This window comes from Zeus faber, assembly GCF_960531495.2.
Source record: "Zeus faber genome assembly, chromosome: 1".
NCBI lineage: Eukaryota > Metazoa > Chordata > Actinopteri > Zeiformes > Zeidae > Zeus > Zeus faber.
In genome coordinates, this window is record NC_137193.1 from 14,467,917 (window position 1) to 14,483,046 (window position 15,130).

At 47.2% G+C, this 15,130-nt stretch overlaps 1 protein-coding gene across 1 annotated transcript in view; it reads right to left on the minus strand.

Annotated features, from left to right (window-relative positions):
* Positions 1-2,216: 2,216 nt before the first annotated feature.
* The window catches only part of ext1b (exostosin glycosyltransferase 1b), a 125,666-nt gene continuing 112,752 nt past the window's right edge, over positions 2,217-15,130 (minus strand). The window contains exons 8-11 of the mRNA XM_080018978.1: positions 8,514-8,603; positions 5,775-5,935; positions 4,108-4,279; positions 2,217-2,472 (exon numbers count right to left, since the gene is read on the minus strand). Of these exons, the coding sequence (XP_079875104.1) occupies positions 2,287-2,472; positions 4,108-4,279; positions 5,775-5,935; positions 8,514-8,603 (609 nt within the window). The 3' untranslated portion in view covers positions 2,217-2,286. The remainder of the gene's footprint in view (positions 2,473-4,107; positions 4,280-5,774; positions 5,936-8,513; positions 8,604-15,130) is intronic.

Sequence of the window (15,130 nt, forward strand, 5' to 3'; positions counted from 1 at the left end):
CGGGAAATACAAACATAAACATGCAAAATATGTACCAACCCCCCCCCCCCCCAAAAAAAAAAAACCCATAAACTTTAGAGGCCCGACGACGCGGTGGGATCTGAAAATGAGCGGACGATTGAAATGTCTCGCGGTTCCCAGAGGAAACGCATTCTATGAAGAAGGCTTCAGAGAATGGAAAGACGTGAAAGAAAAGACGGGTGACGGTAAAAAATGGCACATGGACATCGGCAACTGGCGCGTTTTACCTTATTTAGGCAACCGCACTGGCTCGCCAGAAAGTGCATCTCTCTCTCTCTCTCTCTCCTGCTCCCTTCAAGTTGATCGATAGGAGGGGGGGGGGCTCGCTGTTTTAACATTTCACTCCCGTGCCGATGTGGCCGAGGCGACTCGAGGTTGGAAATGTCAGGCCAATTTCAGTCCCCGCCGCCGTGGAAACAACAGCGTTGCGGGGAAACGCAGGGTCATCATTACCAGACAGGGATGGCCGCGGTCAGAGCGTCGGAGAGGGGGAGGTGGAGGAGGAGGGCTGGTTGTTTCCGGGAGGCCAGCGGCAGGGAGCAGGTCACTGCCTCCACAACACAACAGCCCATTATGCTGCGAGTGTTTCATCGACAAGTTGTCCTCGGATAATAAAACAACACTCCAAAACATAACAGCTCCACTTAACTGAATGCCAAACATATACGGAAAATGGAAAATGGAGGAGAAAAAAAAGTTTGAGACCCTTTTGTTGATTTAATGGCTCTGGGCTTTGTGATCTACTCACTCACATAAGCAACAACAACAACAACAACAACAACATACTAAATGGCACCGGGGAGCAGAAGCGGGTTTGGCGACAAAGGGATAAGGGGGCGTTCCTTCCGGAAGCGCGCTCAGTCGTCCGAAAATTGAAATGAAAATGTGCAAAAACAAAATCTCAAAAGGCGGCCTCCCCCATGTCGGCGTTTTAGGATACGGCAGCGTTACGCCGCGTGCGAGGACCTCACATTTTTCAAGCCCTCCGGTGAATAGCGAGACCTTTTTAAGGGGTCTGGCGTCAACATCATTTCCTGCTTTAGTGCCCGGCGGCCGCACCGAGGAGGCAAAATGGGCAAAATGAGCCTGGGTTTAGAATAAAACGTTCTGCTCCATTTCATCCCGAAATGTTCATTCTGTCCATTTCAACGGCGGGACAACGTACACGGCACTCCTTGAGCTTATGGGTGGATGAGCTAAGTTCTTAAACCTGCACGCGAGCGCACGCGCACACACACGCGCGAGCGCGCGGACAGAAAGTGAAAGTACAAAGTTTGATGGGAATAATAAAGGATGAGGGGGGAAAAAATAAAAAATAAAAAAAAGGGGTTGAGAAAAGCAGGGCTGCCGTGGTGAGTGAGGAAAATGGGATGTAAACCCGAGATGCTTTTCCATCTTATCTGAGCGATAACGGCCAGGCAGACGCGCCATTATACGGGCGTCTGTCGATGGAATCGGGGGACGAGCCAAACAGGACAAACAGGACGTTGTGAAATTGCCTCGGGGATGTGTGTTGGTGGCGGGGCGCCGCCTCTCCGTGCACGGTGCTCGGGGCGTGTCAACTTTCTCAGGCCGCAACAACTGCGGCGGAGAGAAAATGCTCTTTTTTTTTTTTTTTTTTTTTTCCCTCTCCTTTGTCCGCCCTGAAAAAGTAATAATACAATAATAACTGCGATGCTCTGATCCCAAACCTCCCCGGGAGAGAGAGAGAGAGAGAGAGAGGAGCGGGGTTTCATCCATAATGACTGAAGGCTGTTCTGTGAAGAAAATCTAAATAAAACCAGAAGAAAACAAAACAAAACAAAAAAAAACCTCCAAAGCAGGTGCTTGTGATGAATAGTGGGTCCAGTGACGAGTCCCGACGCAAAGGGTTATGGGGTTGGGTTGGACTTTGGTGTGCGGTTCGGGGACTGGTTGCCATGGTGACGGGGTGGAATATGCGGTTGACAGGATTTCCTGGCGGATTTCACCCAAGAATTGATCGTCGTCAGTAGTGCGGACCGTGTTTCAGGCGTTCAGTCCCGTCGGGTGTTTGGTGCCACGCCCACAACGCCCACCGGTCTGTGTGTGTAGGTGATGGGCTTGTTTTGTGTATTTCTACTCCCCCGTCCTTCCTTTCCGCCCCTCGTCGCTGTGGTCATTGGCAATGTGCTGAGTGGAAGACAAGGCCGCAGCGCCCCCTATCTGTCCCCTGCTGCTCTCCACTGAGTCTCCCTCCTGCGCCTCCCCCTGCGTGGGGTCTCCCCCCAGGGGGCGCCGGTCCTGTCAGAGCCGCTCGATGTCCCTGTATTTCTTGCGGAGGATGGAGACCTGGTCCTTGAACAGGACGGGGTCCAGCCTCATCTGGGAGTGCACCAGCGGCATGGCGCCAAACCAGCTGGCGAACTTGTTCATGCAGGTTTGACGCTGGGCGAAGTGGTCGGGGTCGGCCCAGCGCGACGCCCGCGACGACTGGAGGGGGAAGAAAAAAAACACGTCACTGATGTGGAGCGTCCCTCCCAATTTAAATCGAGTCACATTGTATTTTGAACGCATTTTGTGGAGCTAAAATGACATGCAGTGTTCTGACAGAAATAAATTCTGTTCTATTCTGTATCTTCTTTCGGCTTCTCCCGTATATTTTTATTTCTGTTCTGTATTTCGGAGCTATTTTTGTATATTTGACCATTTTTATTTTAATTCTATTGAATAATTTATATGCCAATAGTCTGAAGAGAAGAGCATCAATCGTCACCGTGACAAATTCCTTGTATATGAAAATGTACTTTGAGGAAATAAACTAAGAAATGAAATATGTCCAAATGAAATATGTCGAAATAAAAGGACCTTCACAAAACAATTTTAACAAAATAAGGTCTGTGTATGAAACAAATAAAACCATTAAATCTTACTAAAGGAAGAGGCTGTATATTGATTAAAGAATCTCTTGCCAAACTCTTGACCGCCATTATTGCTGTTGACCACAGTGTATAAAATCCAAACTGGAAAACCATGCGATCGCATAAATCCAGCGGATTACCAACATTGACAACATTTGACGACAGTGTTATCCAGCTGGAAAACAAATCCAGCCATTAATAATCTTAACCACACCAGATATTGACTGATTGCAGATTCTGTAATGAGACACCTCTGCCGGTGATGAATATTGACTAACAATCAGGATAATCATTCCATCCCCACTGGTGTGCAGGGAGCGTGATGACATACATCTATTGGATTAGAGGGACTGACATTTCAAACTATTGTTTCTATAAATCATCATCTAATCGCAGCTAATGAAGTCCAAGTGCAGATACTGTGACAAGAGGAATCTACATCCACACGTGCGACCGCGGAGCGAAGATCGACACTAATGATAATCACATTATCTCCATATATCCCTGGGACGATCTGAGAGACGCTGCATGGATATCAGATGGAGTTTCAGACATAAGTAGCAGAGCTGGACTTCAGTCCTCTTGTCAAACACTTGTTCAAGTTGAAGTGGAGCTTCAAGGACGTAACTTGCAGTAGTGTGGCGCAAGCAAAGGAAGTCATTTCCAAATGACACTAAGAAACACAAAAGTGTGGTCTCAGACAACCCATAACTTCCACAGTGTGACGCGGGACCTGTCACCGTGACAGGTTTTTTGAGCACGTCAACCCTTTTAATGGAAAATATTGATCGCTCAAAGAGATCCATAGATCCTTATGGATATGAAAATTGCATGGACCAAGGGCTGAAAGTTGTCGCTCTTTCGACGCCTCCTTGAGCCTTAAGGTTTCGAGGACTCTCCACAATAGTAACAATATATTCCCAAAATATACCCATCGCACCGTGCCCCAACGTCAGACAGACAACCAACAAATTGGATGATACAAAATTAATTCTAAGGCTTATTAGTAAAAACTTAAAATAAAAACATTTCATCAAATTGAATTACAGTCAAATTACTACTTAAAGACCTAAATATACTTAATTATTAGACTTTATATATTAAAATACTTTCATTTTCCTGTCCCTTGCGCCTCAGTTTGAATATTATTTCTTTGGTGTACGAAGAGCAAGGCCAGTCTCCGTGGGCTCAAGGTGGAAGCTCCTACCTGTCCCATCATGGTCTCCTTGTACTGCTTCTTCTGGGTGACCTTGATGGGCGGCAGCTTCGTGACGGCAGAGACCAGGAAGTTCATCAGGATGTCCTCGCAGTTGGCCAGCTGGTCCACCATGCTCTTCAGACTGCTGGGCAGGAAGTTGGTGTACAGGAAGTGGTAATACCTGCACAGAGAAGGGAAAAGAATCAGGAGGGCGGGCGGAGGAAACAGGCTGAGAGGGAATAGGCGACGGCAAAGCAAGTTGGAGACAAAGAATAAAAAGGAGGGAGATTGAAGGGTGTGGAGGTGGGGGTGGGGTTGTGGAAGGCAGAGGGAAGAGGAAGGTAGAGTAAAGAGAAAAGATCAACAGAATTTGAGAGGAGGGAGGATGAAGAGAATGCAAATTAGGGGATCGGAGAATGAGAAGGGGTCCGCGGAAGGGAGAAGGTACGAAGGAAAGAGGTTAGAAAGGTCATTTAACACTGGCTTTGAGACTCTTTAAAGTGACTAAAACCAGAATAGGGGCAAAAAAAAACAACAAAAAAAAAAACAAAAAACAAAAACATACAGGTTTTCGTTTCAAGCCACTGAGCCCTTGAGCAAAGCAGAGAAGCCGCCCCATTGTCCGGTCCAGTGATGGAAGGCTACCAACTCGGCAGACATCCGCTCACTCACCCTGGTTCAGGATTTCATTACAGCAGATCCCTGGGACGACGAGGTGTAAAGCGTCTGATCACAGTGGGTTTATTCAGGACGGCCATGCAGAAAGATAGCCTTATAGTAACAGGCACGCCTGTGGAAAGAACCATGGAAGTGGTTCCATTTTGTCGAGCAATTCACTTATCACTCAAGTTCGTGAATGGATTGAGCGTCATTGAAAGTGATGTTGCGTCTGGCTGACTGATTGGCTGCCTTGGGCTTAATGGACTGCTCCGACCGCCGCTGACGGAGGCGGAATTGGATCCGACAGGGCCTTAGCGCAACTAAGCGGAGGAACTACGTAACACTGTGTCGTGGACAAATTGACATTTTTGGATCAAATATTCCCAGAGCCAAAACATCAGCGTCCCGAGGCCTCGCCGCAGGCACGTCACTCTCACTTTGGCGATCCACAGATCGCTGCCTCAAAGCGGAGCATCAAAGTAAGGAGCACAACACCGAGGGACAACAAAGTAGGCTGGAGCGGTGCTTTGATGTCAGCGAGAATGAAGCCACAAAAGAAGGTGAGGAGCAGAAAAGAAAGACGAGAAAAAAACCCAAAAAACAAAAGACCAACTCCCTCACCGCCTCATACGTGTTGGAGCATCCAGACAGTAGACAGACGGTTTTGCCGTTCACCCCGTTTCGCCCCTTGCGACTTTTCACCGCTTTTCCGGAAAGCCCTTCTTGCCGATCGAACAGAGACGCGAGCGGCAACCGCACAAGTTCTACGTCCAAAATCAACAGTCGGGGCCATGTTTGCCAAGGTAGACTCCGGCTAGTTTGTTGGCAGACAAACTAGCTCCGACGCGTCTGTTGTGGGTGTACGACGACGATCCTGTGCTTATTAGACGCGGAGGCTCAACGCTGATTGCTTTTGTCGGGTTGGTTAGCTACAGGAAGGAGAGGCGAGAAGGGACGAGGAAAGGAAGGGAGACTGAAACCCGGCGGAACCGAGGGGCGGGACCACGGTGCCCCACCTGTGGTAGATGGCCGCCCCGGTCAGGACCATGGAGTAGTCGTTGGTCCACTTGGATGTGTAGCCCCAGCGCTCCTTGGCGCTGTCCCAGAAGTGGCTGCGGGCCGGGTAGCCCACGATGCGCTCGGGAAAACTCTGCCAAACCGTGAAGGCAAAGTCCACCTGGACGTAGGGACGAAGGGAGGCACAGTCAGAGAGAGAGAGAGAGAGAGAGAGGCAGAGCAACGCACAGCACGGTCCATAACATCACATCATTACTTTGTTCTTCTTGTATGTGAGCGCGTTTGCACGGATGGGTGAGCCAACGGCATTAATAAAACAAATGCAATTTGAGTGGTTTAAGTGGCTGGGAATGCACAATTAATTCAGTTCATTTACTATCGACATACTTATTCATGTTCCCTTCGTACCCCCCCCCCCCAAATCGGATTTAAAAATGGGATTGAAAAAAAAAAAAGTGGGATCTACCGTTTACATTTCACAAAATGGAATATCCCAAACATATAAAAATAGCGACACTAAGCAGCACGCAATCATTAAGAATCAGGTCATACATATGCCCTACATGCAAATGTCGCCCATTACAAATACATGCGGGTACAAAGCTTACGTACCGCGCGTCCAAGGGTGCAAGAGCGTGAGAAGCAAAGGAACCATCCGTCTAGTTAACACGCGGCTAGAAACCAGATCTCATCAGATACAAACGCACGGCGGTGCAGCTGCTGGATGCGGCCGAGCTCTGTGGCACTGATCAAAGTCCTCTATCGAATGATGAACAAAAAGCGAAAAGCCCCCCCCCCCCAAAAAAAAAAAAACCATCAAATGGGCCTCGCCAGCCGCTCTGGACTTCATCACATTTGACTGCAGAGCGCCGCAGCGCACCAAGAGACGGCTTCATATCAGGGCCTTGAAAGTCAAGATGATCCTAAATACGAGGCACATTACCTCTATCCCAGCCAACTACTGTAGGCCACAATTTGCCTTCATGAACATGTCGTTGCTAAAGATAGGAAAAGAAGGAGGTCAGTCTCTTTATCTATTATGTAATCTAGCTTACCGACTAGCGCGTTCCTGCCTTTTTTTTTTTTTTTTTTTTCCCCCCTCCCCCTTTTTTTCCTTTTGCCAAATCTTTATTCTACGCTGTCGCAGTTTAAGGATCAGCGCACCGCGACCCCGGCGCCGCGCTGCATCGTCGCCTCGACTCTCGATGACACCCCGCCAGCTACGGTGACACGCCGGCTCCTTTCGGTCAGAGCTTTCGGGAATTTCAAAGGAAAGAAAGAAAAAAGACAGAAAAAGGAAACCGGCGCTAAGCCGTGGCAGAGCTCACGCCCGACTCGGGGGAAAAGGACGATGTTTGTCTCTGTCGGCGCCGCTCTCCACACAAACATCCTGCACGAGGTTTAAACTGACCCTGCCGAGCGGCATCTGGGTTCCCACGCTGCCCAGAAGAGAGAGCAAATAGACGGACGGACGGACGGACCGACAGACAGACAGACAGTGGATAGATAGATAAACAGACAGACAGACACTGAGTGAGTTAACAACGGAGGGCAAGGTGAGAGGACCAGCAAAAGTGAGAGAAAGTGGCAGGAAGAGAGGGAGGGAGGGAGAGGTGGATGAGAGACGGGAAAAAGTGGGGTTTGAAAGTGCGCCGGGAGTGGAAGTTCCACTAGTTTAGGCGATGAAAGTGCGGCGCTGAAGAGAGATAAGTGCAAAACACGAGGGAGGGCGAGAGAAGAGAGAGAGAATGAGAGGGAGAGGAGAGAGAGAGAGAGAGAGAGAGAGAGGGAAGAGGGGGATAGAGAGAGCAGGGGAGGAACGTGATGAGAGAGTCACATTTGGGACAGAGAGACAGTTTGTAGATCTCTTGTGTTGTTTCAAGGGGCCCAGCAGAGAGAGAGAGAGAGCGAGAGAGAGAGACAGACAGACAGAGAGAGAGCGAGAGAAAGAGACAGACAGACAGAGAGAGGGCGAGAGAGAGAGACCTAGCGAGAGAGAGCAAGAGAGAGACAGAGCGAGAGGGAGAGACAGAGAGAAAGAGAGAGCGAGAGAGCGAGAGAGCGAGAGAGAGCGGGAGAGGGAGAGACAGACCTAGCGAGAGAAAGACAGCGAGAGAGAGACAGAGCGAGAGGGAGAGACAGAGAGAGAGAGAGAGAGAGAGGCTGTCGCAGTGCTGCACAGCGCTGAAAGCAGTCTGGCGCCACGCCAGTGATGACATCACCATCCCATCAGGGGCTGTGGAAAGCAGGGGGGGGGGGAGAGATGAGGAGAGGGGAGGAGCGGGTTAGGGGGAAAGGAGGGGAGGAAAAGCGAGGGGAGGAGTGAAAAGAGGGGAGGAGAGGAGGAGGGAGGGGAGGAGCAAAGGAGAGGAGAGTAACGGAAAGAGAGGAGGGAAGGGAGCGGGAGAGGAGCTAGGAGGCAGGAAGGGAGAGGGGGAGAGGAAGGACGGAAGAGGAGAGAGGGGAGGAGAACGGAGGAGAGGGTTGAGGACAGAGGAGGACGAGAGGAGAAAAGAGGAGGAGAGAACAGGAAGGAGGAGAGGAGGGAGGGGAGGACGAGAGAAGGAGTAGAAGGAGAGGAAGAGGTCGTGTGTCTGACCTCTGACCTACATATCCCATTCTGCTCTATTTTCTCCATTCAAAACATTCCCATTTATCCGCCATTATATTCCACTATTCTGTTCTTTTTCCATCCCTCCCTCCGTTCCTCCTCTATCCATCATGGCCGGGTCCGGTACCTCTGTGGTGGACAGCACCGTGTCTTCGTCCAGGCTGAGGACGGCGTCCGTCACTATGGTTTCGTAGGGCAGGAAGCGGCTGCTCATCACCTGTAGGGGGCGACAGAGAGGGGTCAGAACCACAGAGAGAAGGGTCAGAACCATACAGAGGGGTCAGAACCACAGAGAGAGGGGTCAGAACCATACAGAGGGGTCAGAACCATAGAGAGAAGGGTCAGAACCACAGAGAGAAGGGTCAGTACCATAGAGAGAAGGGTCAGAACCATACAGAGGGGTCAGAACCACAGAGAGAAGGGTCAGTACCATAGAGAGAAGGGTCAGAACCATACAGAGAGGTCAGAACCATACAGTGGGGTCAGAACCACAGAGAGGGGTCAGAACCACAGAGAGAGGGGTCAGAACCACAGAGAGAAGGGTCAGAACCACAGAGAGAGAGGTGAGAACCATACAGTGGGGTCAGAACTACAGAGAGGGGTCAGAACCACAGAGAGAGGGGTCAGAACCACAGAGAGAAGGGTCAGAACCATACAGTGGGGTCAGAACCACAGAGAGAGGGGTCAGAACCACAGAGAGAGGTCAGAACCACAGAGAGAGAGGTCAGAACCATACAGAGGGGTCAGAACCATACAGAGGGGTCAGAACCATAGAGAGGGGTCAGAACCATACAGAGGGGTCAGAACCATAGAGAGGGGTCAGAACCATAAAGAGGGGTCAGAACTACAGAGAGAAGGGTCAGAACCACAGAGAGAGGGGTAGGAACCACAGAGAGAGGGGTAGGAACCATACAGAGGGGTCAGAACCATAGAGAGGGGTCAGAACCACAGAGAGGGGGTGAGAACCACTGAGAGGGTTCAGAACCATAGAGTAGGGCCTGCTCCAAACCCTACACAGGCTACAACTCTTTTCCTTACACACCATACGCACATTTTGGGGCCTGAACGTTAATCCACAAGGGGGCGCCAACATCACTGGTTTGTTAGGAGGAAAGGTTGAGCGAGGAATTTAAAAATGGCTCCCGAGGAGGAACGTACAATTTTGCGCAATTATTCTCGATCGGCGGGAATATTATTCACCCACCGCTGCCATTTTGGTTTTTCGTTTCCCGGAAACGGTCACTTCTTCCGTTCGTATTTGGCGCTCCTATGGGGAACGGGAGGAACTGCACCACAGGTTTGCTACGCGAGAAAGGCCCGTCGCGTCTGTTCCTTGTCTGGTGTAGGGTCTGTAACAGGCCTGAAGCCGGGGTTCCAAACCCAGCTTTCCCCTCAGAGACCCCCCAAAATAAAACCTGGTTCGACCCGAGACCCCCCTATTTAAAAGATAGAATACATTTATATTTGTTTATTAGTGGACCAAGGTCCTTTCTGTCTTAGTTGGGTCTGTTTTCATGGTGGAGAGAGCAAGGTTTTTTGGGACGTACAACACATTAGAACATACATGTCATCATGGGCTTCGTTGCAATTCTTCTTATTTGGCATGTGGCTCAAATCGTCCAAGGCCTCATGAGCACCCCTGTGATCTCCGGCGACCCCCTGTCGGGGTCTCGCTCCCAAAGTTGGGAATCACCGGAATAGAACAATGAACGAAGAAATAAAAAATTAAAGTCTTTGCGTCATCTTTACCATTTAGACTGAGGCCATTCCATTAGCGCCCACAGGAGTAAAAGACAAGGTTTTGGAGTCTTTTAGGCACTCTGGAGTCCAAAAAGAAGAAATAAACCTTGAGAGTCTGGATGACTTTAAAACGTAGAGTTCTCTTCCCTGAAACCGACTCTAAATCGAAAAAAGACTTTTCACCGGAAAATTCTCATTCCACCGGAACATCTCGAACACAAACTGCAGCCATCTTCCACACGCAAATTCACTTTCCACGAGCTCGTCAATTTACAGCTTTCACGTCGCACCGGGGATTTTTTTTTTTTTCCGCCTCCGTTACAAAATAGGGTGGAGACAGCGGGGCGAAAATAACTGCGTCTAATGCGTCTATATCTCCACATATACCGTAAGCCGGAGCATTAACATCTGGCTAATTCCTCATTCCTTCCCCGCTGAAGCGCGCTCCCCAGCGCCGTTCTCCCACAGTGGGAACCATCAGATGCTGCTGAGCCTGAGCTGCAATCAGCTTCCATTACGCCACGCCCTGTTTCCTTCTGCGCCCTTGAAATCCATAGACACAGAAATATACACACGGTTACGACTGGATAGATAGACAGACAGACAGACAGACAGACAGATAGATAGATAGATAGACAGACAGACAGACGGATGGACCGACAGACGGATGGGCAGACAGACGGACAGATAAGGGGACAGATGGATAGATGGACAGATGGACAGATAGAGGGACAGACAGACAGACAGACAGATGGATAGTTAGATAGACAGATAGACAGAGACGAACAGAGAGACGGACAGACAGACGGACAAATGGACGGATAAAGGGACAGACAGACAGAAACAGATAGACAGACAGATGGATAGTTAGATAGATAGATAGACAGAGACAGACAGACAGACGGACAGATAAAGGGACGGACGGATAGAGGGATGGATGGACGGATAGCGGATAGAGGGACAGACACACAGATGGATAGTTAGACAGATAGATAGACAGATAGATAGAGACGGACAGACAGACGGACAAATGGACGGATAAAGGGACAGACAGGCAGACAGAAACAGAGAGACAGACAGATGGATAGTTAGATAGATAGATAGACAGATAGACAGAGATGAACAGACAGACGGACAGACAGAAGGACAAATAGACGGATAAAGGGACAGACAGACAGACAGACAGACAGAAACAGCTAGACAGACAGATGGATAGTTAGATAGATAGATAGAGACGGACAGACAGACGGACAGATAAAGGGACGGACGGATAGAGGGATAGATGGACGGATAACGGATAGAGGGACAGACAGATGGATAGTTAGACAGATAGATAGAGACGGACAGACAGACGGACAAATGGACGGATAAAGGGACAGACAGGCAGACTGAAACAGATAGACAGACAGATGGATAGTTAGATAGATAGATAGATAGACACAGACGGACAGATAAAGGGACAGACGGATAGAGGGACAGACAGACAGACAGACAGACAGACAGACAGACAGACAGTTAGATACTGTAGATAGACGGAACGACGGATAGACCGTTAGAACGATAGGTGGACAGATAGTGTAGTTGGAGAGGTGGTGATGGAGATGGTGATGGAGATGGTGGGTGGATGGAAAGATCAACATCTTTAGGCGCTTTAGACGGAAAGAGTTGTGTCTGCTCGCTCAGTCGAAGGCCTCCAGTGGACACAGCAGCTGAGTGTGCGTGCGTGTTGTATGCTTAAAAACCTCTAGGACTCAAACAGCCTCCCACGCAACAGAAAGAAAGACACGCACGCACACGCACACGCGCGCACACACACACACACACACACACACACACACACACACACACACACACACACACACACACACACACACACACACACACACACACACACACACACACACACACACACACACACACACACACAAGACACACACACTGATGAAATAGCCCCTTAACACGAACGTAGATTTGTGTGAATAAAGAGAAAATCCACATCCAGTCTGATGCGGAGACACACAAACATCGTTTAAAGCCCCAAAAAAATAAGTAAAAAAAAAAAAAACGCGTACACACACACACACACACACACACACACACACACACACACACACACACACACACACACACACACACACACACACACACACACACACACACACACACACACACACACGTAATCACTTTCCATTCATCCCAGCAGAGCCCTGCCACCCGATGACCTTGATGGAGCCGTGAAGGTCGTATGAAGCCTTTTAGGAAAACGCCCTTTTAGAAAGCTTTGTTTGGCAAGGTGAACACACAGCCCGTGTCCTATCGTTGTGTAGAAAGAACTGGACCAATCAAATATCCTGATATTGTTGGACGTACCCACACTCGGGATTTTTATATAAATATATATTTTTTGTTATATATTTTGGAGATGACTATTGGCGCTTTAAGGAGATGTTCCCGCGCCAGAAATGTTTGAGGAAAAATCGGTGATGTTTTTATGACCTCTGGTTAGAACATGCAGAACAGCCTGTGAGGTTGAGAACATGCATTACGTTCACTTAACGCTCCTCAAAGACGACGTTTAACGGTAGAACCGCTCTCCCACCGGGACACGTGTGTTAGAAGGTAAACTGCCTCACACCAGAGCCAAGAGATCCAGGAAAACGCTGATATTTTTTTCCCCGAAACCTTATCTTTCCGATCACTGGCGGCGGACCGGAGTGGGTGGGGAGATTGTTGACGGCGGTCCAAATCTGGCTGCCCGGGGTCCAAATCTGGTTGCCGGGGCAACTGGGCAATCGTTGTTGTCGGGGGCCCCGGTCCATTGTCCGCCACGCGGTTAAAGGCTTCACGTAACGGTCCGGGTCCAAAAAAAACGAATCTCCTGAAAAACGTGGAGCAGGAAGGCGCAGCGGGGAAAGGGGAGATTTTGGCCAAGTCCTCTTTTTTTCTTCTGTGCGGCAAAAAAAAAAAAAAAAAAAGTCAATATTTAAAGGAAAGAAAGAAAAGGGAAGTTTGCCTCCACTTCCCTCCTTCGGACGACGCCCGTGAACACTGCGATGGAAACAAGGATGACGGAAAGTTCTGTTTTGACTGGTTTGCCCTGACGCGCTGGAACGGCCGAGTGACAGCCATGTTTACAGTGGGCGAGAGACGGGAACGTGGGAGAGAGAGAGAGAGAGAGAGAGAGAGAGACTGAAAGAAATTGAAAACGGACCAAAGAAATACTTCAGAGTGAAGTGAGACAGAGGGAACAAGCAAATCGAAAAACCAACGACAGATAGACACATGGATAGATATAGACCAACAGATGGAACGAGAGAACAAGAGAGAAAAGATAGAACGATAGAATAATCGATAGACAGACAGAGCAAGATATGAGAGAGAGATGGATGGAACAATACAAAGATAGAACAATGAAAGAATGGCCAGACAGACAGACAGACAGACAGACAGATATATGGATAGATAGACAGAAAGATATATGGATAGATAGATAGATAGATAGATAGATAGATAGATAGATAGATAGATAGATAGATAGATAGATAGATAGATAGATAGATAGATAGATACAAATGACAAATGACTAAATGTAAATGTAGATAGAGTATAGATGGATAGACAGATGATAGATGGATAGATAGATGGATAGATGGAAAAATGGATAGATAGATAGATAAATAGATAGATGATAGATACATAGATGAATAGATGGATAGATAAATGGATAGATGGATAAATGATAGACAAATAGATAGATGGATAGATAAATAGATGGATAGATACATAGATAGATGGCTAGATGAATAGATAGATGGATAGATACATAGATAGATGGATAGATGAATAGATAGATAGATGGATAGATAAATAGATAGATATATAGATGGATAGATAAATAGATGGATAGATAAATAGATGGATAGATAAATAGATAGATGGATAGATACATAGATGGATAGATAAATAGATAGATGGATAGATACATAGATGGATAGATAAATAGATGGATAGATAAATAGATAGATGGATAGATAAATAAATAGATGGATAGATAAATAGATAGATGGATAGATAAATAGATAGATGGATAGATAAATAGATAGATGGATAGATACATAGATGATAGATAAATGATAGATGGATAGATAAATAAATAGATGGATAGATAAATAGATAGATGGATAGATAAATAGATAGATGGATAGATAAATAGATAGATGGATAGATACATAGATGATAGATAAATGATAGATGGATAGATAAATAAATAGATGGATAGATAAATAGATAGATGGATAGATAAATAGATAGATGGATAGATAAATAAATAGATGGATAGATAAATAGATAGATGGATAGATAAATAAATAGATGGATAGATAAATAGATAGATGGATAGATAAATAGATAGATGGATAGATAAATAGATAGATGGATAGATACATAGATGATAGATAAATGATAGATGGATAGATAAATAAATAGATGGATAGATAAATAGATAGATGGATAGATAAATAGATAGATGGATAGATAAATAAATAGATGGATAGATAAATAGATAGATGGATAGATAAATAGATAGATAGATAGATAAATAGATAGATGGATAGATACATAGATGTATAGATAAATGATAGATGGATAGATAAATAGATAGATGGATAGATACATAGATGGATAGATAAATTATAGATGGATAGATAAATAGATAGATGGATAGATACATAGATGGATAGATAAATGATAGATGGATAGATAAATAGATAGATGGATAGATACATAGATGGATAGATAAATAGATGGATGGATCCCCTGGACATTTGGCCACATTACAAGTGTGACATATGAGCCTGGCGGTTCCTGCTGCTCGGCCGACATGTGATCTCTAACAGGAGGAATGTGCCTGGAGCATCACATCAGGAGGCAGAGAGCAGGGAGGGGGATGGAGGTGGAGGGAGGGAGGTGGAGGGAGGTGGAGGGAAGGAGGGGGAGAAGGGGGGT